This window comes from Papio anubis, chromosome 11 (genome assembly GCF_008728515.1).
Source record: "Papio anubis isolate 15944 chromosome 11, Panubis1.0, whole genome shotgun sequence".
Classification (NCBI taxonomy): Eukaryota; Metazoa; Chordata; class Mammalia; order Primates; family Cercopithecidae; genus Papio; species Papio anubis.
In genome coordinates, this window is record NC_044986.1 from 113,205,905 (window position 1) to 113,233,168 (window position 27,264).

The following is a 27,264-nucleotide window of genomic DNA, read 5'->3' on the forward strand; positions in this document are numbered from 1 at the left end:
GCTACAATGTCATAGGTTAGTTACGACAGAGACCATATGGCCCAGGAAGCCTAAGATGTTTACTATATGGCCTTTTAGAGAAAAGTTTGCTGATTCTTAATTTTGATCCGACTGATCTCTTCAGTCTAACTTAGTGGAAAGAACAAGGGCTGTGGAGTCAGACACACCTAAGATTGATACTGGACACCAACAGTCACTGAAACTTAATTTCTTCATTTACAAAATGAGAATATAATATTTAACCTTCCTTGTTGTCATAGGGTCAGTGTAACATATATAAAAGCATGTGTTTCTGGCACTTGGTAAGCCTTCAAGACAAACTCCTTTCCTCTGCTCATTTGCTCAGACTACTGTTCTGCTGCTTTATTAGGAATGGGCTTCATTGTCTTCCCCTTACACCTCCATCTCTGCCTCTCAGAATTCTACTTATCCTTCTATGTACCTCCATAGTGAAACTTTTCCTGCTTCCCAACATACGGATGTAATTTCTCATAGACTATAACTTCATGGCAGTTAAAATTTTTTAACAACAAACAACAAAATTGTAATTGCTAATACTTAATAAACTTATTACTATATGTATATCAAAACATCTGTTTTATACCTTAAATATAGATGATAAAAAATAAAAAAGAATTAGCAATTACTTAGGTTGCTATTCTGCATATTACCGCACATGGAATAAATACCAAATGATTATTTGCTCATTCAATTCAGTGGATTTAAAGGGGAGGGATCAGTGTGGACTGTCATTTTTTAGTGAAGACTTCATTACGGAGCTACTTCCAAATGTGTCAGTGATCAATGAAGGCATAGTGAGAAATTGAGAAAAATGTAAAGTCAAGTAGAGCCTATGACTTTTAATTATCTACTTTATGATGTAATAACCTTGCAGTTTTCTGTGAAAGGTTCTAGGTATTTATACTAGTTATCTGTTGCTACATTTAAAAAGACCCTAAAACTTAGCAGGTTAAAACAAAAAGCATTTATTATTTCACACAGTTTCTGAGAGTCAGGAGTCCAGCAGGAGCTTAGCTGGGTGGTTCTGGCCCAGGTTCTTTCATAGGGTTGCAGTCACACTGTCAGATGGGGTTGCAGTTATCTGAAGGCTTGACTGAGGCTAGAAGATCCACTTCCAAGCTCATTCACATGGCCATTGGCAGGAGGCCTCGCTCCCTTGAGATGCTCACAACATGGACTCCTACAGAGCAAGTGATTGGAGAGAAAGAGAGAGAGTACACGTATGTAGCCAGGGGTGGAGGGGGAGAGAGAGAGAGCAAGAGAGCCAGCACAAGGGTGCATACATGTGTATAACCAAAACAGAAGCTATAATGCTATCACAGGTACGTCTGCTTTATTTTACTGGCTGTGCACATACAGACCAACCTGGTATAATGTGCAAGGGAACTACACAAGAGGATGAACACCAGGAGGATGTAAGTCGTTGGGGCCCTTCTTAGGACTAGCTATTACAGTGCTCGATACCTGGGTAGTTATTTATCCCAAAGGAATGGTGTTTGCCTGTTCATATGAATGAAACAATTGTAATCTAATTGGTGTCAACATTTTTAAACTTTCACAAAGATTTTAAAACCTGTGTCACTGTGAATGAATTCTTTTCAGTTTCCCTGACATGAGGCTAAAGGACTTTTAGTGAAATTATACCTACACTTTATATTATAGAATAATTTCTGTTTTCTCTCCAGTTGCCTTTTACTTTTCTGTTGAAATCTGGATTTCATTTTTCCCATTTAATCATTCAGATTATTTTCTAGATGAAATGACCAAAGAAGCAGAGATAGATAATTCTTCAACCGTAGAAAGCCTTGGAGAAACTACTGATATCTTGAATATGGTAATGATTTCCTATCTGTTTATCTAAATATGAGTTTGAATTTTAGTTCATTGTGTATGTGAATGTGTGTATACTTCCTATACTGTTATATGCATGAAAACCACTTTCTTGTTTCTTATTTTGTTTGTGCCATTTTAACCAACTATATTGGTATATACCACAGTTTGTCCCCAACATTAGCAACAGAGCGACTTCACACACCCGAATCGTTTTCCCTTCATTTATGGTAAGGCACATTCAGGCTAAAACGGTTGCTAGGTACTTGCATCTTTTCATAATGGCTTTTTGTTTGTTCACGGCCACATTATGGAGTTCTAATTCCCAAATTATGCTCAGTACCATCACCTGTTCTAAATGTATACAGGAGAATGAAGTTTTCACATTGTTAGTGTATGAAGGAGTTGCTACCTTTTGGATTTGCCTTGGAAAATACAAGCAGAAACGAAAGATGCATTTCATTTTAGAATTTAAAAGACAGAGGGATACAATGTAGATAACCTCCATTTTGCCGTGTTCTGATGTTATGTATTTTCTGTAAAGAAACAAGAGTGGAAGCATTTTATTGCTGAAATTTACTCTTTGGGATCACTAACTTAAGTTATATCAGTTTATAATTTTTCCTTTTGTCAGTTTCATAGGTTATGGATTGTAGTTCTATGTGTATAGAAAAAGATCTTTCACCATTTATTGATAGAGTGGCTTTCTGACTTTGGTTGAGTATGACTTTGAATGAATTCTTTACTATGCTGATCTCCCATCAATTGATGTATTTTAATGATTCTTTAACTTTCACCAAAGATTTGTCTTGATGCAATCCTTCCCATTGATTTTGCTGGCTTAATTGGTCACAAACATGTTGACAACATCGGAAACCAGAGGACGTTCATGGGTGGTGGAAGAGACTTTTAAGGAATGGCTGAAGTATGAAGGAATACTAGAAGCCGTGGTTACTTCAAACTGTGAGGAGGATGAAAACGCCCCGAAATCAAAGCCATTTTCCTGCATTTCATAATCGAAGGAAAGAATGAATGAGATTGAGATTAGAATAAACTGGAAGCAATGAGTGGTAAATACCATTTACTTATTGTAGTACTTTTCATACAGTCTTCGCTCAAAACCTATCATTGTCGAAGCGCAGAGAACTATGCCAAATTGTGCGAAAATGAACTGAAATCATTCTGTCTCATCTACTGATTTGGCATGGTAATACCAGCATCCTTTGAATTATGGAGGATGAAAGTTCCGGAATTGTTAGTTGTAGAAGCCTGAATTTAATGGCTGACTGATTTGACTAATCATATCTGCATCCTTTCAGTTTTTCTTCCTTCCTTCCCAGACCAGGCCTCCATCTTCTGGGGTCGCTTTGTCAGTTAGAAATATGGGCATGCCTCTGAAACACCAGTTCTCAAGCAACCAATTCCTCCTTAGGGGTCTTGAAGAAGTCCCATTCTTGAAAGAGCACATCAAAAACAACAGAAACGAAAGGAATTGGCTTTGGAAGTTCATAGATGGCCTTATGGTTCCATGAACTTCAGCCTCACTTCATAAACTGATATGATTGAGTCATGCTATTTCTGTATTAACCTGTTATTCTGTAATCTGTCAGCTTCACACCCTGGCAACAATAGAACCCTTCCCAGCCTTTGCACTAACAGGAGTTTTTTTACAGAGACCCAAATTCATTAGATATTTGCATCCATTAGCTTGTTTGTAGAATTTAGATCAGCAATTTGGTTTTGCCTTATTTGGTCCAGCAGGAAATTACTTTTATATTGTTAATACATTATTCAAATGTCAGTGTTTGATTTCATAGTTTTTATACAAATCTTACATTTTACACTTAATAGTCTTTCCTCTTAGTGTTCTTTCATTTATAGAAATTATTATAATTAAAGAATATAATCAGTACAAGGAAGAAGGTCAAAAATTTGAAAGCGCCTATGAAGGTTTTGTTTAGAAAAGAAAAATATATTTGTTATTATTTAGTTTATAGATAAAAAACATTTCATGTGCAGTTTCTTCAGTTCTAGGAGTGGACTAGTCATTTTTTTCAAATTTTACATTTTTATTTATTTTGTGAATTTTGTGGACTCAAAAGACAAATGAAAATTTGAAAATTAGGCCTGGCGTGGTGGCTTATGCCTGTAATCCCAGCACTTTGGGTGGCCAAGATGGGCAGATCACTTGAGGTCAGGAGTTCGAGACCAGCCTGGCCATCATGGTAAAACCTCATCTCTCTACTAAAAATACAAAAATTAGCTGGGTGTGGTGGCGCGCACCCATAGCCCCAGCTACTCAGGAGGCTGAGGTGAGAAAATCACTGGAACCCAGGAGGCAGAGGCTGCAGTAAGCTGAGATCATGCCACTGAGCTCCAACCTAGGTGACAGAATGAAACTCCGCCACAAGAAAAAAAATTTGAAAATGAGAGATGATCGGGAAAGTGGGAAAAATATACTAAGCTGTACTATGTACAAGAAAAGCGTACTTTTTTTTCTTTGAGATGGAGTTTTGCTCTTGTTGCCCAGGCTGGAGTCCAGTGGCACAGTCATGGCTCACTGCAACCTCCGCCTGCCGAGTTCAAGCAGTTCTCCTGCCTCAGCCTCCCGAGTAGCTGGGATTACAGGCGCCACCCCAGCTAATTTTGTACTTTTTAGTAGAGAGGTTTTCACCACGTTGGCCAGGCTAGTCTTGAACTCCTGACTTCAGGTGATCCACCCGCTTCGGCCTCTTAAAGTGCTGAGATTACAGGTGTGAGCCACTGTGCCAGGCCAAGAAGTGTACATTTTTTAATAGCATCTTGCAAAATTAATCTCGAAGTTTTATGTAAGGATTGATTCGGATTGGGAAAAGAGGCAGAGAATAAATATTGATGGTATTGTGATTAATGGCAAAATTAAGGCAGGTAGTACGAGTTGAAAATTAAACACAGATACATGTTACTAAATCAAAATCAGATGTATCACAGACTAGAGAGTGGCACAAATGATCCTTAAAGAAAACAAAACTTCAGCAAACTATCTGGTAAAATTTGCTATTTTTATTCTCCTAGACTTATAAAAATGTAAAATCTTGGCAGTATTTAAAGTAGATAAGGTGTCCTTGTAAACTAATAGTAGTATGACTATGATAATTACTTCAAAAAAATTACAGAAACAACAAACAATTGGGGAACTGATGCAGCATACAGCTCTTACTGAAAACGATGATAGTGATGAATATGAAGAAATGTCAGAAATGAAAGAAGGGAAAGCGTGTGAGCAACATGTGTCACGAGGGATTTTCATGACGCAACCAGCTATGCCTATCGAAGCATTTTTAGATGAGGAACTAGGTAATGACTCAGGCCAGGTGGGACCTCAGGCTGACACTGATGGAGAGGGTTTACAAAAAGAGGTATTTAGACATGAAAATAATAATGGTGTTGATCAACTTGATGCCAAGGAAATAGAAAAGGAAAGTGATGGAGGACACAGTCAGAAGGAATCAGAAGCAGAAGAAATAGTCAGTGAGAAGGAAACTAAACTGGCAGAAATAGCAGGTATGAAGGATTTAAGAAAAAGGGAAAAGAGCACAAAAAATATGAGTTCTTTCCTTGGCAACTTACCAGATAGAGATATGAATACTGAGAGTGAAGAAAATAAAGATTTTGTTAAGAAAAGGGAAAGTTGCAAGCAAGATGTGATCTTTGACAGTGAAAGAGAATCAGTAGAAAAGCCAGACGTTACATGGAAGGTGCAAGTGAGAATCAGCAGGGTATAGCTGATGGATTCCAGCAGCCGGAGGCAATAGAATTTAGTAGTGGAGAGAAAGAGGATGATGAAGTGGAAACTGACCAAAACATATGGTATGGCAGGAAATTGATTGAACAAGGAAATGAAAAAGAGACTAAACCCATAATATCCAAATCCATGGAAAGTATGATTTTAAATGTGATCGATTGTCAGAGATCCCAGAGGAGAAGGAAGGAGCAGAGGATTCAAAAGGAAATGGAATAGAGGAGCAAGAGGTAGAAGCAAATGAGGAAAATGTGAAGGTGCATGGAGGAAGACAGGAGGAAACAGAGATCCTATCAGATGACCTTGCAGACAAAGCAGAGGTGATTGAAGGCAAGGCAAAGTCAGCGGGAGAAGCAGAGGATGGGACCTGAAGGTAGAGGGGATGGAACGTGTGAGGAGGGTAGTTCAGGAGCAGAACACTGGCAAGGTGAGGAGAGGGAGGAGAAGGGGGAGAAAGACAAGGGTGGAGGAGAAATGGCGAGGCCGGGAGAGGGAGAGAAGGACCTAGCAGAGGAGGAGGAATGGGAGAAGAGGGATGGAAAGAGAAGGAGGGAGGCAATAATGGAAGGAAAGAAACAAGAGATGGAGGGAAGGGAGGAGGGAGAAGAAGAGGAGGAAGACAGAGAAGAGGAAGAAGAGAAAGAGGAGGAGAAGGAGGGAGAAGGAAAGAGGGAAGGAAGGGGGAGGGGAGGGAAGGAAGGAAGGAGAGGGAAAGGAAGATGGAAGGAGGAGAAAGGAGAGGAGGAAGGAGACCAAGGAATGGAAATATAACGGTTCAAGATGTGAATGTGGACATGATGATGGTACTTGATGATGTCGATGTGTGAGCCGATGGAATGATGAAAATGAATGATGATGGAATGAAATGAATGATGAAATGGAGGGAAATATGTGATGGAATGGATGAATGGAAAGGATATGGAAATAGGGGAAGGAATGGAAGGAAGGAATGGAAGGAGGAATGGAATGGAAGGAATGGAAGAATGGGGAAGGAATGGAAGGAATGAAGGAAGGAATGAAGGGGAAGGAAGAGGAATGAATGGAATGGAATGAATGGAATGGAGGAATGAAGGAAGGAAGGGAGGAGAGGAAGAAGGGAGGAAGAGGAGGAAGGGGAGGTGGAAGGAGGGAGGAGGAAGGAGGAAGGAGAGGAAGAGGAAGGAGAGGAAGGGGAAGGGAAAGGGGGGAAGGAGGAAAATAGAAGGAACAGGAGAGGAAGGTGGACAGGGAGACAGGAAGAGAATGGAAAGAATGGAGAAGAAGGAAAATAGTGGAAATATGGAAATATAATAAATAATAGGGGAAATGGAAAGAGGTTCAAATAAAGAAATAAACAATGGAAATGGAATAATGGAATGAAGGAAGGAAGCCTTGCATATAACAGGCACTCATTACATGTTGTTAAATTGATTTTATGTCAGTTATTTTATGTGTAGTAAAAAAAAGCAACTGATGCAGCTGTGTTAAGGAGCCAAAGACAACAGGAGGCACTGGTAAATTTTGGCCTCTCTCAGACTAAAATTTTGGTGTATTTCACCCCCAAATTATAAAACCATAGCTAGAAAATATTAAAAGGTCATATCAGATTATTAACATTATATATTCATTAAAGGCAGCTTTAGGAAATAAGAATATACTACAAGAGTGTTTTGATTGTGTGTATAAATCATTCCATTTTTAAATGGCACAGATGCTTAAGGGCTATAAAAACTTCTAATTTCTTATAAATGTGTTAGCACTTTTTTTAAGTTAGTGATTACAGTTTACCTGCTGTATAGAATAATTTTCTAATAATGAATGGTATTCTGAAACTCAATTGAGGCATTCACATTTTAAAGAAAGTATTGTCTTTTACCTTTTATATGTTCTTTTGCAAAAATCTACAAAGTGACAGCTTTGTTCAGAGCTTAGATCCCAAAAACGTGATCTCTTTTAGTTAGTATCTGGCCAGATGGCAGTATACCTAATGAAATGGTGATTAATTTAAATGTATAATCTGGAAATATGTAAAACTTGAAGTATTTTTTGTCCAGGCAAAGCTACTCATTGGGCTTCGGTTTCCTCATCTCTAAAATGGAGTGGATGAGATGATGTGATAACTGCAGTCCCTTCTAACTCTTAAATTCTTTTCATTCTCACAGATTTACTCTATCATTGTTATTCGTGTAGGAAACGTTTTAGGGAAGAAAAATTACACTTTAAAATTAATTTAGTTTTCTATACAGTTGTTTTCTTTACTCTTGAAAAGTTATGACAGCTTTAATGTCTCTTGTCTTCTGTAATTTTTTATTTCTAAACTCCTGTCATTTCCAAGCTTTAACTGTACTTTATCAGAGCCTTCATTTCCGGTATGTGTTATATGCCCTCAATGTATTCATTGACTATTCTGTAATTTCAGTTTGTCTGTTGCTTGTCAGAATGTTTCAAGTAAAATAAAAAATTAAATGTATATAGTCAGAAATTCTTTGTGAAAAGATAAACCGTCTAGTATTAGATACTGAATTTTAGAGAGGCTAGATTTCCACTAGAGTAATTACAATTGTCCCTTAAAATTGTCCATGTACACAATGCAGCTAATTTATCTGATTATTTGTGGCTTCTTTTTCTTTTTTTTAATTATACTTTAAGTTCTAAGGTACATGTGCACAACGTGCAGGTTTGTTACATATGTATACATGTTACAGTTGGTGTGCTGCACCCATTAACTCGCCATTTACATTAGGTATAAATCTTCCCATCGCTATCCCTCCCTCTCCCCCACCCCTACCTAATAAGCCTCCGGTGTGTGATGTTCCCTTCCTGTGTCCGTTGACTTTCTATTCTTTAATTCTGCCCTATGAGTGAGAAATATGCAGTGTTTGGTTTTCGTTCTTGTGATAGTTTGTTGAGAATGATCGTTTCAGCTGCATCCATGTCCCTACAAAGGACATGAACTCATCCTTTTTTATGGCTGCATAGTGTTCCATGGTGTATATGTGTGTGGCTCCTTTTTCAACTGATTTCCAGTCCCTTTTATATCCTGGACATGAGATATTTCTTATACTTAGTTTTATTAAGGAGGATTTTGATGACAAACTTCCTGTGAATTTTATGTAGTTGAATTCTTTGCACATTTGATTCTCTGGGTGAGAAAGAATATGAGGAAAAGTCTAGAATCATATTAAGTAAAGTATTTCCTAGGAGCAATTATAAATTTTACCTTAGCTGCAAGGATCTCTGGCAGCTTCCCCTAACTAACCAAATGTACTGATTTGGCATTGCAGTGCTTTACTCAATTCAACCGCATTCATTAAGGGTTAGTAGGAAAGAATTAATACTATGATAAAAGATATATGCAGAACATCATTATTTAAAAAGTAGACTTAAAATGATTAAATAAGATGGATGACACAGAGTTCATAAAGAAAAAAACCTCCAGGGAAATGAGAAACTCTTAAACTCAAGTTATTAATGTAATAGCCATGGGCATTCATCTTCTATTGAAGAGATAATCAGCCAGTAATACTGAAACAATGTTCTAAAATACGCCCATCTCAGTATTAAACCTGGTCTGTATGTCCATGTTTAAATAGCATTTCTTCACATTTCCCTGACCAAAAATGTTTTGTGCTCTTTAGAAGTGGTAGTTCGTGCAAGCATTGTTTTCTTGTGGAGAGCACTGGCCTTCCTAGTCACTTTGAGACCAAAGCCCTTCTTCTGGTTTTGTACTTTTGAGCTGTCTGAACCTGGGCTAGTCTCTTAGCTTAGCAGTCCTCGAATTTCTTCATCTGAAAATTATAGAATGAGAATGAGTGACCTAAGGGATTCTGTAGGAACGGCAGTTGTTCATTACCAGCTAGAGCTCTGTCACACCCAGATTTTCTGCAGTTCCTTTTTCCTCAATAAAAAATCTTGAGTGTCGTCACCAAAGTGACCCCACATTCAAACTAACTAGTAGTTATACTGAAGTAAGCATTTATCCTAAACTACTAAGCACACACTAACTTTCTATGCCCACTGTTGGGCAAACATTTATTTAATCACATGTGGCAGGTCTAGTACCCTTAAAAAGTTTATGGAGAGGAGTGTATTGTGGGTTAGGGGTGCGTTGGGGTACAAAAGACCCAGGTCTAGCCAGGCTTTCATTGACAGAAGTGATTTACATGTTTGTAAATTTTATATATCTCAGGAGAAAAAAAAAAAAGGAAGCTTAAGAATGAGACCACTTTGTCCCTCATGAGTTAACACTTGGTTACATAGATTAAAATAACTGGTTCCTTCTTTCTTGTTCCCATCTGCTGGTTGTTCAGGCTTTTATAGTAGTTTATCACTGATCATTATTGAGGGAAGTGTGAGTAGTATGTATAGAATCCGTTGAGTTACGTTTCCTAATGAGGACTCTGGCTGAAAAAGACTTTAAGGTAAGCTGCAAAGGATCACCTACCACACAAACTTCTGCTGCTGCTGCTGAACAGCAGCACTCCAGGTGAATGCAACTGACATGTCTTCTGCTATGTCACTATAGAGAAACTTGCTAGACACTTACATAGCAAAAATAACATGTGACCATGGAAGAAGAAAAAGCCAAGCTTTTCTTGTTTCTGACCTGGAGAACTGAGTAGAAAGAGTGTTATTCAGCAAGATTGAGAATAAGGGAGCAGAAGCAGGTTTGGGAGGCAGTTTTTTACTGTTGAATTTAGATTGTCTGTAGGAGATGTTCAGGAGGCAGATACATGTATGGATCTGGAGCTCACGGAGACTGCTGAGTATCGACAGCTCGTAGATGTAGTTAAAATTGGATTTGACTGAAAGGAAGTGTTCCTAGTGTGAATGGAGGAGAATTGAACACAGAATTCCTCAGAGAAATATCAGTAGGTAAGGGAGAGGTTGAAAAAGTGAAGTCTGAGGAGGTGTGGGAGCACACTTACTAGGAAAGGGAGATGCCACCCAAGCCAAAGAAGGGGTTTCGGAGAGGAAGGAGTGCTAGTAGCTGCAGAGAGAGCCTCTCAGAGGCAGCCTAGTAGAGGCCCAGGGGCAGAACCCACATTGCCAGGAAAGAATGAGCTCCAGGAAATCTGCTCTGCAGAGAAACAGAATCAGAACTGTGAAAATTAAATATCAGATAGAGATATTTAATTTTTAAGATATTTAATTTTTTTAAGCATATTTCTCAATTTAGGAAGGGAGATGTGTTTTCCAGAGACTTTGGTACTCTGGGGAAAAGATGATAAATTTTGTTCATAATTAATATATACTTAAGAATAGAGTGTTATTGATGTGAGCTTATGAACCAAAAGAAAAATCTGCAATGCTTTAAACGTTAGTGAGACGGAGGAAAAAAGATCTGTGAGAACAGCCATTATTACCCTCAAATGGGGAGGTTTGGAAACATGGCCTCCAAAGTCCAGTAGAACTGAGTTAAAATCCTAGCCCTCCACTGATTAGCTGCGTGGACCCCTAGAAAAGTTGTGGTAGTGGTGGTGGTGGTTGTTATTTGACCTTTCTGAGTCTTATTTCCCTCGTTTGATAAAGGAAGGGACTTTTGATGATTAAATTACCTAACACGAGAAACATAGGCACTCAGCAAATGGTAACCTGTATCACTCTAATTATACTCTGCGGTCACACCAAGGTAGGTGCAAAGCTACACTCATGAATCTCCAGGTCACTAACTGATTTGCATGAGTTTAGTCCTGTGAACCTGACTTTTGTTTAAATGTAACATAATAGCAAAATATAAATTGGCTTAGAAATAGATCTGTGGGAATAAAGTAGATTGCAATAATGATAATGCTTAAGTATAAGGTGGAGTGAAACTATTACACACCATACATTAGTCAATAAATGCCCCTAAATATTTAGAGTGTATTGAAACGCTGATCACACTCATGTGGTTAGCCTAAAATGTAGGTTTGTTTTCTGTCACTGAACATTTCCCTCTGTGTCCTCACCTTGTTATCAAAATAAAAATAATTAGCACACAAGGTATAGTCGTGGATCGTGCGTTTGTTTATGGACAGCAAGAAAATCTTCTACAGAAAAAGAGGAGAAATAGTAAAGCATAAATCTGAAAATGAGAATAAAAATGCCTACCAGCAAGATATTCTATACTCTGAACATTTATCTGTGTAGGCCTGCCTATCAGAGTCAAACTGGAATGTATTCAGTGGTGAGAATACAGGACTAGGAATGACACAAGGGAGTGGTGCCTAGAAAGAAGGAAGAGTTTAAGAGATTATAAAGTAGTAGTATCGGCCAAGAATTTGGAGGTCACAACTGGCAGTCCATGCGTGCAATCTGGCCTGGAGACTTACTTTGTTTGGTGCAGTAATTTTTTTTTTTTTTTAATCGTATTGGTTGCCAACATTGAAATGTCAGGAGATTTTACATTTAAAAAATGTTTCTCAGCCAGGCATGGTGGCTCACACCTGTAATCCCAGAACTTTGGGAGGCTGAGGCCGGAGGATTGCTTGAGACCAGGAGTTCGAGACCAGGAATTCAAGTCCATCCTGGGCAAGATGATAAAAACTTGTCTCTACAAAAAATTACAAAATTAGTTAGGCATGGTGGCGTGCGCCCTGTAGTCCCAGCTACTCAGGAGGCTGAGGTGGGAATATCGCTTGAGCCCTGAAGATCAAGGCTGTAGTGAGCTGTGATTGTGCCACTGCACTCCAGCTTGAGTGACAGAGTGAGGCCCCATCTCAATAATAATGTTTCTTGGACTTTTGGAAAGCCTGGGTCTGGGAGCATCGAACTCTGTGGCAACACTGACCTGAAGCTGAGCTGAGGCTGGCCCCCCTCTCCCCAGTTCCCATGGCTGCTTCCCTCACTGGCCTTGATGCTGGGCTCCTGGCTCACAATAAAAGGATGTATAGAGGACACAAAAACAAATAAGTGGACATTTTAAATGAACTATTTTCCAGTGATAAGATCTGGGACATTATGGGGAAAAAGAAGTCCAAACTTTTTGTTTTTCGACAGTCACACACTAAGAATTCTATCTTACTTTTTATGGAGGGGCCTTTACAAAATTATTTATACTTACATACAAATTTTAGTATTTGCTCATGTGTTACTTTTCTCTGTAATCTTTTTAATCTTTACACAAACCCTCTGAGGTAGGTATTGCTAATGTTATTTTTCCATTTTACAGGTAGACTATAAAATACATTCACTGGGTGCCATGCTCAGGCCATGAGTGATTAGATTAAGGCTTGGAAAGCAGTGCTTAGGGCTTTGTATTTAATGCCCTTCCCACCCCATACTACTGCTTCCATGATTTTCAGTGTAGTTAAAACATGAGCTTAAATGTTAACTTTTCCTGTCCTAAAAAAAAAAAAAGCTTGAAATTTTGGTTTTTCTACCTGATATAACTTAAATACAAAGTTTTATGCTATATTAACCTATCTGGGAAACATTTTCTACCCTATATGACATTGAAGCATACCAGAAATTCTGAATTATAACACAAAATTTTATACTTTATAGTTCTGGTTTGTTTTATTACTTAACAAAAAAAATTATAATACCCACAGACAAAAGTACCTGTCTCATACATGTATTGCTCAATGTATTTTTCACAAAGTCAACACACCCATCACAAACTGATCAGCATCCAAATCAAGTGAAAAAACAGTACCAGCTCCCCCAGAAGCTCCACTGTAACCCCCTTCAGTCATTTCCCACTCCCAGCCCCACCCCCAGCCCCCATCCCAGCGATCTCTCCTTCTTAAAGCATGCAAAGTAATTGTGTTCTTAAGTAAAGGGAAACCGCAGTAGGAACCTTTGCTCTCTTGATCTGTTCCTTAAGAAATATGAAAAGTGTCGCCTTGGACCAGACCAGAGTCTGCACCTGACTGTGCCATGCCTGTCCAATGAAACAAAGGGTCCTTTTGTGAGAGGTCAGGCCCATTCACTTCTTTACCGTGATCCTAACACAAGACACAGATGCATACTGACCATTTCAGACTACCTGTTTACGTCTTATATGGTTCTAGTGCCAAGAATGTACTTAAACTTTACCCTTTCTTTTTATAAAATGACAGTATTCTGCCAGTCACTCCCAAATTGTTTCAGTTTAAAGGTAAGTGCTTTCTGTGATTTCAGGTAGTCGTCCAGATGTGTTTAGAATAATTTTAAATGTGCTTAGTGTGAGTGCTATGTGATTTCTAAAAATGTCATTTTCTAATAGTCAAATTTAGAAAATGATATAGTTCCAAAAGTTCTTCATTGTTATAGATTTCTTAAAGTTAATGAGTAAAATTGTAGTTTGTTATGAGTGTTTTACTTATTTCTAAAATAAGGTAAAACTCCCAAGTGTCTTTTTTTAATAGCGTGATATTATCCTGTGGTTACATGAATACCTCAGTTAACAGGCCGGTTGGAGCTTACCCAGATGCTAGGTTAGCCAAGCTTTCCAAGTAATTGAGGATTATGCTGGGAACACAGCTCACTGATCCCTCCCTCTGTGAAAAGAGGGGCATAATCTGAAATCCTTTGTCTCAGGAGCACTGTTCTTTTTAGTTAACCTTCACATTTATATTTATGAAGCATCAACCATCATCACAAGTCTTGTAAATCTAGTAACCCTTCCCATCTCCTTCAAAGTGAAGTTGTTTCTGATAATTTTAGCTACCCATAATGTATACCTGGCTAGGCATGATACACAATACAAGTCACTCAAAGGGGAAAATCAGGCCAGGCATGGTGGCTCACGCCTGTAATCCTAGCACTTTGGGAGGCCGAGGCAGGAGGATCATCTGAAGTCAGGAGTTTGAGACCAGCCTGGCCAACATGGCGAAACCCCGTCTTTACTAAAAATACAAAAATTAGCTGGGTGTGGTGGTGGGTGCCTGTAATCCCCAGCTACCGGGGAGGCCGAGGCAGGAGAATCACTTGGACCCGGGAGGTGGAGGTTGCAGTGAGCCAAGATTGCGCCACTGCACTCCAGCCTGGGTGACAGAGCGAGACCCTGTCTCAAACAAAAACAAAAAACGGGCGGTTGGAATCATGCAGACAAAAACAAAGCTTAAAAGTAAATAGTAACTACCTCGTGTTAACCCTACGCAGTCTAATCAATCATCATTTGAAATAGCTGTCTGCCCTGGTACCATGTTCCTTTCTCCCACATTCCTCTCTTGCATACATTGCCCCATGACCTTGGATTAACCTAAATCTAGTTCTTCCTGAGTAACTTCTGAAACTCTTTTTAAAATCTCAAAGCTTCACTTACTTAGGACTTCCTGTCCTCAGTGGGAATGCTATTAGGCCACGTCATTGCAAATTGGCCTGAGGATGACACTAATGTTTATTACTAAGGTGTACTATGTAAACATCCTCTTCCTAGCCTGGATTTTCGCATTTTATATTTTTACCAGAAGAAAGGTGAGTTAAATTTTAGAGGCATTGTTTTCCAACCATGATTCTGTCAAGTATCAATCAGGCTTTATCCTTAGCCAAACAGCCACTAGAAAGCTGACCACCGAAAGCTCATTACAGCTGAAGGGGATATGGTCTGAAGCAAATATTGCCGAGGTGAACTTTGTACAAATGTTATTTGAAGGAGTAAATGGCACTGATTACTGCTTCACATATTTTGGAAACAGTTATAATAGACTATAAATAAAGTTATAACTTAAGTGTGTAAATGAAAAGTATGGGGGGGAAATCTAATGAGAAACCTAATATCTTAATGACAATAAGAGTATTTCACCCAAAATTAGAAAGTTAAAAAAAAAATTTCAGTGTAGAATAAAGGTTAACACTAATATTTTCTGCCTATATTTAATAAGCATTCCATGATTTACTATCAGTCTATCAAATCCATAGACAGGTTCTTTTATCATTTGGATTAGCTGGCCAGTAACCAGATAGAACTAGTTCTGCCTCTGTCTGGTTTTCCTTCTGTTTTTAATAACCATGAGCAAACCATTTAAACTATCTATGTTCCTTTGTCTTTTATCCTGGAATGTAAATAATTATACTTACCTTCCTCATGACTATCAGTGAATTGTTCTTCTGAAGTGATTCTAAATCCCTATATTTTGGAAAATGAACGTAATATATAGATATGATTATGTTATAATGCTACAGTAGACAGAAAGCTTTTTAAACTTTTCTCAAGGTTAAAAGCACTCTGAGACAACCAAGAAAGACTATTTAATTTTTTTTCCATTGCAACCTTGACATGGGTGCTAATAAGAATTTTGGAAATCCTAGTCATTGAAATAGAGTGGCATGCGTAAAATCCTTGTTAATATAGTAACTTGATATTCAGGATAGATTATGCAGTGTTCTTTGGCTTCAATATTTGAATTAATATTTTTATGGTTTTTTTAGATGACACAAATTATGACAGCAATATCAAATCCCTAGTTCTTTAAAAAGAAAGTCTTACTCTTCTCTGATGGTTAATTTTGTCACAGGATGATGAATTTTCTAAAACTGAGGAACTACAACTGGAAGATGTGGATGAGGAAATTAATGCTGAAAAATCTGAAAGAAGAAGAAAAATTGTGAGATCATGAAAGTGTTCCTACAGGTTCCCACAGTAAAACAGAAGGAGCAGAAAGAACCAGTGATGATAGCTCAGCTGAAACCATTGAAAAGGTATGATGCTAGGTGCTTAAATCCTGACATCCTGGGAGAAAACATACGGGTTCTCTAGTTTCTGCAGAGGACAGATCCCAGTTGCTTTGGGATCAGAAATACTTCCATGAATATCTTCATTCATGTGCCATAGGAGAAAGGCTTTGTCTTATTTGTGAATTAAGCAAACTTTGTCTCTAGCACACTTTCTAGAATGCTGCGTGGTAGCATTCTGCCTCCTGCATAAGTGGAAGTAGAGTGGTATGGGCCAGGATAGTACAGTGTTGGGAAATTAACCAAGAAGTTCAACACTCAGTCCTTGAAATGTTGAAAGTGCAAAGTTAGGAGCCCTGGCACTGGTGGCAGAAATGGGTGTGTATGTGTATGCACACTTGTGTATGTTTTCATGTGTGAATGAATGAAAGCTGGTGATAGCAGTATTTGAAGTTGTGATCAGTTCTTCAAAGGTGCAGCCTAGATGAAAGTATGTATAGAAGGAATAGGAGAAGATATCACTAAGGAAGCCAAAATCACCCTGAAAGTGGAGCTAGAGATGCCCAAAACATAATCTCTTCCATTGTCAGTTTTGACCGAGAGTGACCTTGCTAGGAGATAGATGGTAGGTTTGAAATCATTTATTTGCTAACATTACTCTGGATTAACTTCAGAAGTATGGAATTCCGCAACCAAAACTGAATGACATTGTACTCATTCATTTTTGTTTTCATTTTTTTAGCCTCTCATGCAGAACACTGAGTTAGTCCTACCTTCCAGTTGACGAAACACTGTCATCATTGGTCTGTGCAAGGCTCTTCTCATGTAAATGTATTCTCTTTTAGCTGCATTCCCCTTCCCCTTTTTCCCTAACATAGACAACCACTGAAACATTTTTGTCGTTTTATTTGAATGTGTATTTGTGAAACATGTGTGCATCCATGTTTAATTTACAAATTGGCATTGTGCTAAAGGTTATTCTTCTCCTTGGTTCCTTCTTTATCCGAGACTCCTTTCTCTCACTAAGAAAAAAAAATATTCTAGCAGTTACTGTTTTCTTTCAGAAGAAGAAAATGATTCTGTTTATAGGAAACATTTATGAGTTCAGGTTAGGGTGGTCCCTAAGATTATTTAACACAGCAATCATTAAATACCAATTTGACACTGTAAAATGTTGAGACGAGTCATATGCCAATTAGCGTTCATGAATCTTCTTTGAGGAGAATTCTTGAGTCATACAGTGCTTTTAATCACACAATTTTAAGCCAGGAGGACATTTGGAATCAGTCAGCATCTAAGACCCCTCGCTTTACAAGAGCTCAGCAAAGTGAAGTAATTGTCACATGTTTATGTCGTTAGCTAGAGGCGGACCCTGGAACCTGCTTAAAGATTCAGACTAAGTTTTCTAGAACAGCACAGAAATGATTTTTGTTATATTGCTTTGTTACTGTTTATAGAAAGAAAAAGCCAACCTGGAGGAACGGGCCATTTGTGAATACAATGAAAACCCAAAAGGTATGAGCATGTTTGATAACATACATACATACATGCATACATATATATGTGTGTGTATGCCATAATTGAGTAATTATAAGCTTACATGTAAGTTTACATATATGTTATAATTTTTACTGTCATATGATCCTCATAACAAGCTATGAAATATGTGATACAGACTTATCTGTTCTTATATATATAACCACCACAGCTTCTTCACATACAAATATTTGCATTATTCATGGCTACTTATGTGTCCTTGTTAAGGATTTTTTTTTTTTTTTTTTTCGAGACAGAGTTTTACTCTTGTTGTCCAGGATAGAGTGCAATGGTGCGATCTCGGCTCATTGCAATCACCACCTCCCAGGTTGAAGTGATTCTCCTGTCTCAGCCTCCCGAGTAGCTGGGATTATAGTCGCGTGCTACTACGCCTGGCTAATTGTTGTATTTTTAGTAGAGATGGGGTTTCGCCATGGCTAGGCGAATCTCGAACTCCTGACCTCAGGTGATCCTCCCGCCTCGGCCTCCCAAAGTGCTGGGATTACAGCATGAGCCACCGTTCCCAGCTGGTGTTAAGGAATTTAAGCAGCCTTTTTACTACCTTTTCTCTCTTTATTGAATCAGTATTATTAAATCAAGATTTTGCCCCAAATTCCAATTTGTATCTCTAGTGCACACTGCCAGATTCCATTGCCCAACCATGTTGAGACTACTGGGCTGGCCTAAAGCTACAATGGACACCCAGTTATTTACCCCTGAGGGCCCAGACCTGAGTCTCTTACCATAAACACTGAAGAGAAGTCCTTTCCCAAGCCTACCTATTAGTGTCAGAGAACAGGTGCTGTAGAATAGAAGCAACTGTGATTGCCCTTGCGATCTATATAATCTAGACCCAAATCATCTGTGTTTCTGTAGTACGACTCCCACATTGTTTCCACACCATCACGCTGCAGTATGCATTTTACTGTGTTCTCATAAAAAAATAACTATCTGTAATACTGGATATCTGATCTAAACTTAAGTGAAGAATGAATAGTTTCCTTAATCCTATTCCTTTTTAACTTCTGACACAAGAGTTATACAATATTTTAAGCAAGTGTTAAAAAATGTATCACCTGTAAGTATACTTAACATATAGCCTAAAGCACTACAAAGAAATTAAATATAAGCTTTAAGTAGTTGATAATATAAAATTAAAACAATGCATATGCTTCACAAGTATACTTTAAAGATAATTATTCAGATATAGAACATGTGGATTAATTTGAAACAAAAAATAGCATATCCATTTGAGTACAAAGAATGTAATTATAACTAGGTTAATTTTTAAAGTAATTCGTATTTTACAGAAGTCTCTAACATTTACTATTACCTTTGTAGCTGTATTTGGATACTGGTCATCTAAACATTTACAACTTTGTTGAGGTCATTCTGGGCTTTTCACTTTACCTCAACTTTTCAGGAAATATGCAGTGTAGATATTGTCCACTACTCCAGGGGTGAGCTCTTTTCGTATTACCCCACAACTCAGCGTTCATAGAGTTTCACTGAGAGCATCAGGTCTTTTCTTTTCCCTATTAGTTAAAACTAGTATTTCTGAATGATCCAATTGTAGGATACATGCTTGGTGATGCAGAGAGCAGTTCATTAGAAATCCTAGAAAATAGTGAATCAACACCAAGCAACGACATGAAAAAAACACAGAAGGTAAGTGAAATGAATTGTCTTTTTTAATGCTAAGACCAAAGTATTGAATTGTTCCTTTTACTTTTCATATGGCGATCCACATAATGTAACTATCTTAGTATGAGTTTTTATGACCCCAAAACCTGAAGAATTTCAGGTTATGTCACATATTTTTAATATACTACCTTTCCTTTGGTTAGCATTTGAATGAAGATCTTCTTTTCATCCTTTACTTTTATGTTTTACATGTGTCTCTTGTAAATGACCTATACAGCTGGATTTTGTCTTTGACATTTTTAACATGCATACCTAAAATCTAAAGCTCATCAGTATTCCTATCTTTTTTCCCAAATAATGCCAGGACCTTAGAAGAATTTTCTTGCCTATCACCTCTTCTTTCTTATTTTAGAAGTTATGTTACCCAGTATTTAAAATTTTTTAACATCACAAATCATATGTTTTTAGTAATTTTTATACTACTTTTTTACTCAGCTGTCCTTTCTGGAATTCTTATTCTTCCTGAAGAAATATTTTGGAAGTTCCTATCACAGGTGTCTGTTGATAGTTAAAACTTTTAGTTTCTGTTCACTTGAAAATATCTTTATTTTACCATAGTTCTTGAATGATAGTGTGACTGGTTGACAGTTACTTTCTCTTAGTATCTGCTCCCATGATTGCTGTCTATAATTTCGCTTTAGTATAATTGCTGATAACTTTGTATATAACCTACCATTCTCTATGGCTGCTTTTTAGATTGTCTTTGATGTTTTCAGTTCACTGTGAGATGCTTGAGTATGGAATTTTTTTTTTTTTGAGACGGAGTTTCACTCTTGCTGCCCAGGCTGGAGGTGCAATGGCTGCATCTTGGCCTCACCACAACCCTCTGTGCCTCCGGTTCAAGCGATTCTCCTGCCTCAGCCTCCCAAGTAGCTGGGATTACAGGCATATGCCACCACACCTGGCTAATTTTGTACTTTTAGTAGAGACGGGGTTTCTCCATGTTGGTCAGGCTGGTCTCGAACTCCTGACCTCAGGTGATCTGCCTGCCTTGGCCTCCCAAAGTGCTGGAATTACAGGCTTGAGCCACCATGCCCAGCAGATATGGATTTTTAAATTTTAACTTACTTGGAATTTATTATGACTCTTGAATCTGAGAATTCATGTCATTTGTCATTTTTTTTTAAATTCTCATCCATTATATATTTGAATATTTTCTCTCCCCCCCCTTTCAAATTCTGATATAGAACTTTTTATTTTATGGTACATGTCTTTTAATATCACCTTCATATTTTCTATATGTAAGTGATATTCTGGGTAATTTCAGGGCCTTCATCAATTCCATAGTTTCTCTTCAGCTGAGACTACTTGGCTATTTAACCTACCTATTAAGTTTTAATTTCAGTGACAACATCTTTCACATTTTAAGTCAAGTTGTATTTTTGTTCTTTTTTAAATCAATCTGGTCTTTTAAAATCAGTATCTTGTTTTGTGTGTGTGTGTGTTTTTTTTTATTTCTAGTCCTTTAAGCACACTTAGTTTACATTCTGTATTTAGTAATTCCAATGTCATTCTTAGGAGTCTAAACATGTGTGTTGCTTTGGCTGACTTGCTAATGGTGATTTGTTTCCATATGTGTTTTGAAATTTGTATTGTGAGTTCATGTTTCACTGGGACTTTTTTTGTGGAAATCCTTTAAGGCCTCAGAGTAAATCCATCTCTAGAGAGTTTGCATTAGCCTTTATTAGCTCTGGAGTGACTGAGGGACCACTTTAAGTTCATTTCTCATTTAAGGGTTGACCACAATGTTTGTAGGTAGACTTATATTAAGGGCATAGTACTTAGAAGGTCCTCACATTATGTAGGGTTCCCCTCATTTTGTGAGATCAAATTGTTTCAAAGTTAAAGGTCTAAGTTATGAGTCAGCAGATGCTATTTCAGTTCTTAATCACCTCTGGGGCTTCCTGTTCCTTCTTTCTTTTTTGGTCTACAAGAATTTCCCTTAGTTTTTGGAGAGATTGCCTGCACATTATAAAATTTTATTTTTCATACTTAATCAGCATTTCTTGGTATTTTATAGTAGCAGACTTTTTGAAGTTGTATATTTCTTCACCTTTTGAAGTTGTGTATTTCTTCACCATAGCAGGAACAGGAGTTCTTCCAACGGGATCCAGGATCTGACGATGATATTTACTTTACCCGAGCCGACGAAAGATTAACGAGCCAATTTCACCTGTTTTGTTTTGTGACGACAAACTACGTTTACCACTTCAATCCTATTTTCCTATTACATTCTCATACTAACTCACTGAACTTTGTCACCTTTCTTTATTCGCTTGCATAATTCTTGATGTATTTTTCTCTCCGGACTTCAGAGCTGCCTAGTTTTCCCGATTTTGTACTTACAAACCTTGGTCCTCAGTTCTAGCTCCTCTTCTGCCTGCCTCTCACTCTGCTCTTTTTGTCTCTTTTCTTATATTCTGTTTTCTACCTGCCTGGAATCTCTGGGTTATCAGGGCTACTTTCATCTCTTGCTTATATTCTACATATCTGTAGCCCCAGCCTCCCCTGAGCAGCAGCTCCACATATTCGACTGCCTACTCAGACCCACACACACAGGCTCACAGCCATCGTTTGGCAGCACTAACATTTTTTTTTTTTTTTGAGATAGAGTCTCGCTCTGTCGCCCAGGCTGGAGTACAGTGGCACGATCTTGGCTCACTGCAAGCTCCACCTCCTGGGTTACGCCATTCTCCTGCCTTAGCCTCCCAAGTAGCTGGGACTACAGGCGCCCGCCACCACCTCTGGCTAATTTTTTTTTTGTATTTGTAGTAGAGATGGGGTTTCACTGTGTTAGCCATGACGGTCTCGATCTCCTGGCCTCATGATCCGCCCGCCTCGGCCTTCGGAAGTGCTGGGATTACAGGCGTGAGCCACCGCGCCTGGCCAAGCAGCACTAACTTTTTGCCAGAAGTTCTCATCTACAGGAGGGGGGAGGTACATTGTTCTCCTTCAGAATATTACAATAGAAATTCACTGTAGCTGCCATACACTGAGAATCACAGACATGTCCTGAAAATTACCCCTCCTGGATACATTGAAAAGTTACAATAGGTAATATTCTAATTTTAATATATTTTTCCTCTTACAAACTTAACAAAGTGAAACATTAAATTTGTTCTTTGAAGAAAAAGATAATATATCACCAAGGTGTTGATGGTGTTGAATGTTAGACCCTGAGAGGTCTTGTGGTTTTAGGGTGGAATCCTGACTGCCTTTTGGTGAAAGGAAAAATACAGGTGCTAAGAATGCACCTTAATACATGTGGTACCCCATAAAGAGATGATGAAATCATGTTCATACTTGTTGAAAATGATATCCCCTAAATACTGTTAAGTGAATGTTTCACTTATGGAAATGAATATTTGTGTGTGTGTTTTTTTCCTAGATTTTTCTATTCAAAAGGGTCCCCTCAATGAATCAAAAGATGGTCAAGGATAACGATGAGCCGCTCTCAGAGATAAAATCCATGGGAGAGCAGATCATTTTAAAAAGCGATAATAAAGATGCTGACCAGAACCACATGAGTCAGAATCATCAGAATATTCCACCAGCAAATAGAGAGAGAAGATCAAAAATCTGTACAATACTATAAATATATATTTATGTTTTCACAGTCACCAAGTGTACTGTAATTTATACTTGAAAAACATTATAATTTATGAAGGAAAGTTTCTGATGGTAATCTTTTAAAGATATAAGTCAACATGTTTTATTTGGCTTCTATCAGTGTGACCAGTTTTGATATTTATTTATGCTAATATTTTTAACAAGTTGTTTCAAAATATGTGTATCTCAAATTCTCCCTCAAGTGTTGTGGCCTTAACTGTTCGGTGTTGCAATAAAAAATATATTTTTATACATTGAAAATTGAAATAAGATATTTCATAGTTTTTACTAAACAATTTGACTTCTTTATAATTTTATAAGGCAATATTTGCAATCTCATGACACTGTAACAGTTTTTGATGTATTTGCAGTTTTTACAAAACTGAGGTAAAATTGTTTATAATGAACATATTTTAATAAACTGTATCTGGTCAGTTCCACTGTTAAAATTGATGAGTATTAATAAAATTAGGAGGTGCTTGGCATTAGCAGTTGACAAAATGGGGGCAAAAATAATTTTAAAATATAGACGTATGCAAAATGCATTTACCCCTGAGTAAAGAAAATTTCATTGCAACTGTATAAACAGTACATCTTGTGGACAACTGAGTGCAGAAGTTTCTTTGCTTCCCAGTCCTTTCTTTTTCTTTTTTTCTTTTTTGAAACAGAAGCTCTGTCACCCAGGCTGGAGTGCAGTGGCACAATCTCGGCTCACTGCAACCTCCGCCTTCCGGGTTCAAGCGATTCTTCTGCCTCAGCCTCCCGAGTAGCTGGGACTACAGGCACACGCCACCACACCCAGCTAATTTTTGTATTTTTAGTAGAAACAAGGTTTCACCATATTGGCCAGGCTGGTCTCGAACTCCTGACCTCGTGATCCGCTTGCTTCAGCCTCCCAAAGTGGTGGGATTACAGACGTGAGCCACCGTGCCCAGCCCCTACTCCTTTCTTTAGGGAAGTGATTTGCCATGAAAACATTGCAGATTATGTGGTATCATCTGGAGCGTTTGACCATTCCACCCATCACCACCATAGGAGAGGTGAACATAGCTAGGCTTGCTCATTTCAACTGTCTCTGGCATTGACAGTAGTAACCACATTTGGTTCAGTCACACAGTGCTCTGCCACAAAGAATAGGAATGATAAAGCTGCTAAGTCTTGTGTCATTCCATTTTTGTGTTGCTATACCTACCTGAGGCTGGGTAATTTATAAAGAAAAGAGGTTTAATTGGCTCATCGTTCTGTAGGCTGTACAGGGAGCTTAGTGGCATCTGCTCAGCTTCTGGTGAGGCTTCAGTTAGCTTGTACTCATGGCAGAAAGCAAAGCGGGAGCAGGCACGTCACATGGTAGGCGAAAGAGGAAGCAAGAGAGAGAGGGTGGAAGTGCCACATACTTTTAACCAACCAGATGTTACATGAACTCTGAGTGAGAACTCACTCATTATGGGAGAGGAAGGCACCAAGACATTCATGAGGGATCTGCTTCCATGACCCTAAATACCTCCCACCAGGACCCACCTCCAACATTGGGGATTACATTTCAAGGTGAGATTTAGAGGGAACAAACATCCAAACCATATCAGGTCTACTCTGATAGAAACATTGTTTGTTTATGCTCTCAGGTACTACTTATTCAATGGAGCAAACTATCTTCATTTTCCCCATTCTAACTTGTGACTAGAACATTTTCTTCTTTAGTCACAGTGACCATTGCTCCATTTAAAAAAAGAAAAAGAAACTTTGTCTTTGCATTTCATGCACAGGGGTTGTAAGGATGTTAATTCAGAATAGATGTGATTTTGAAATCATAAAAAGTAGTCTTCTGTGTAAATGTTACATTTAGTAGAATTTTAATTTTATTAAAGGTAAATATAATAAAAAGTGGCTATTGCAATGACAGTACAATATTGCAAAAATACTAAAATATAAACTACAGGAGTCAAGTGGAAGTAAAGCTCACAAGTGGTAGTAAGATATGTCAGTTGTGGTAGGCAGAATTCTAAGATGACCCCCAAGGTTCTCACCTGCTGGTGCCACATGCTCTCAATAATCCCTTCCTCATGAGTGTGGGTTGGACCAGTGAATATGATGGCATGTCATGTCTTTGCTTAGGTTACATATTGTGGAAAAGAGAAAAGATTTTGCAGATGTAATTAAAATTCCTTGTTAGTTGACTTGAAGTTAAGCAAAAAAGAGATACTCCTAAGTGGCCATGACCTAATCAGATGAGCCCTTTCTAAGAGGCTCTAAAGGTCTGACATGGAAGAAGTCAGAGAGATTCAAAACAGCAGAGATGCTCTTCTGATGGGCTTGAAGAAGCCAACTGCCATATTTATGGAGAGGGCCATGTGCCAGGGAGTGGTGGACAACCTTTAGGATTGGAAGGCCTCAGTCCTACAACTGCAAGAAATTTAATTCTGCTAGCACCCAGTGAGCCTGGAAGGGGAACCTGATCCTCAGATTGGACCACAGCCCTGGCTGGCACCTTGATTACAGCCTTGCGAGACCCTGAGCAGAGGACCCGGTTGGGCAGTACTCAGACTACTGACCCATAAAAACAGTGAGATAATAAATACATGTATCTGTCCGCTAAATTTATGGTAATTTATTGTGCAGCAGTAAAAACTAATAACACTTGTATTATGGGACAGAACCTGTCTGTATGGTGGCTTCCTTCATCAAAGCCAACAGGGAAGGGTCAATAGACTCTGCTAACAAGACAGAGGTCATAATTTTAGGTTACATGATCATGAACGTGACATCCATCTTTGCCAAATTCTGCTGGATAGAAGCAAGTCACAGGTCCCACCCACACTCAAAGTGAGGGGATAGCACAAGGGCATGAATACCAGAAGGCAAGGATCATAAAGATCATCTTAGAACCTCCCCACTGTACTGGTCATTTGGCCACTCATTCAAAAAGAGAAAGGGACAGCTTAGAGACCAAGGAAATCAAATAGCTTTTAGGCAAATAGCTTATTTCCAAAGAAAGGATGAAGTCGAGACACTTGGAGGAGGTGCATGAGACAAACCTTACCAAGCAGATGAAGTACCCTGCTTTGTTAGAGGCCTCAAAACAACTGATACTTTTTAATAAGGTGATTTGTTGAAAATCATCAACACCAAGAGAGAATTTTAATAATAAGGGTACACATTTTTATAAAAACCACTATAAAAACATACCAGCCATCTGCCCTTGGGCTTTGAATACTTGTATTATATTTCTTTTCTAGATTTGGTTCCCTATCTGGCATTTACATTGAAGAAATACCAAGTATCTCCTATATGCCAGAAACTAAGAAAACAAAGCTACAGTTACATGTGAGTGAAATGAAGAAAATGGGGTGTGACTCTGATGATCAATAAGAGATATGGCAATTTAAAAACCTATTTTCTAAATGAATGGACACTAAACTTAAAATATATCTGAGAACTCTTTAAAAACACAGACGAGATAATCGATAGAATTGAATATAATGATCAATTTATACTAGTTTCAAAAATAAATGGAGTTGCATTTACTGATAACTTATTTATTTGAGACAGGGTCTTGCTCTGTCACTCAGGCTGGAGTGTAGTGGCGTGATCTCAGCTTACTGCAACCTCTACCTCCTGAGCTTAAGTGATCCTCCCACCTCAGTCTCCGAAGTAGCTGGGATTACAGGCATACACTACCACAAGCAGCTAATTTTTGTATTTTTTTGTAGAGTTGGGGTTTCGCTATGTTGGCCCAACTGATCTCGAACTCCTGGGCTCAAGCAATCTGTCTGCCTGGGCCTCCCAAAGTGCTGGGATTACAGGCGTGAGCCACCGCTCCTGGCTGCCCTTACTGATAACTTTATAGCTTTACAAAAAGTTAAATGATTTCTTCTACTCCCCAAACTACTCATATTTGTTATCTTTCCTATTCATTCCTTTCTCCTCTCTATAATGGTATGACTTTACACTTTCTTACTGACCTTAATGGGACCTGAAAAATAGAATCCATTGACTTGAGCATTAGGGAATCATTGACATTGTTCAGATATATTATGGATCAAATGTTAAATAGGTATTAATTTTTTAAATATCAGCAGTGATAAGATTTTTAGGTCTTATAAAAAAGCATGCAAATCCTTGTCAAAACATTTAAGATCAAAGAAAATTTGGTATTCAAAAAGTCCCTCCTTATACAATAAGAAAATGTAGTTTTGAAAGGTGCTTTTATATAATATTAGTTTCCC

General features: G+C 38.2%; 1 protein-coding gene across 1 annotated transcript in view; it reads left to right on the forward strand.

The window, feature by feature from the left end:
* The window catches only part of LOC101009872 (X-linked retinitis pigmentosa GTPase regulator), a 57,911-nt gene extending 34,433 nt beyond the window's left edge, over positions 1-23,478 (forward strand). Inside the window, 8 exon segments of the mRNA XM_031652509.1 lie at positions 1,764-1,855; positions 4,950-5,187; positions 5,801-5,952; positions 16,036-16,127; positions 16,129-16,219; positions 17,650-17,707; positions 19,305-19,396; positions 22,821-23,478. Coding sequence (XP_031508369.1) covers positions 1,764-1,855; positions 4,950-5,187; positions 5,801-5,952; positions 16,036-16,127; positions 16,129-16,219; positions 17,650-17,707; positions 19,305-19,396; positions 22,821-23,027 — 1,022 coding nt within the window. The 3' untranslated portion in view covers positions 23,028-23,478.
* Positions 23,479-27,264: the final 3,786 nt, after the last annotated feature.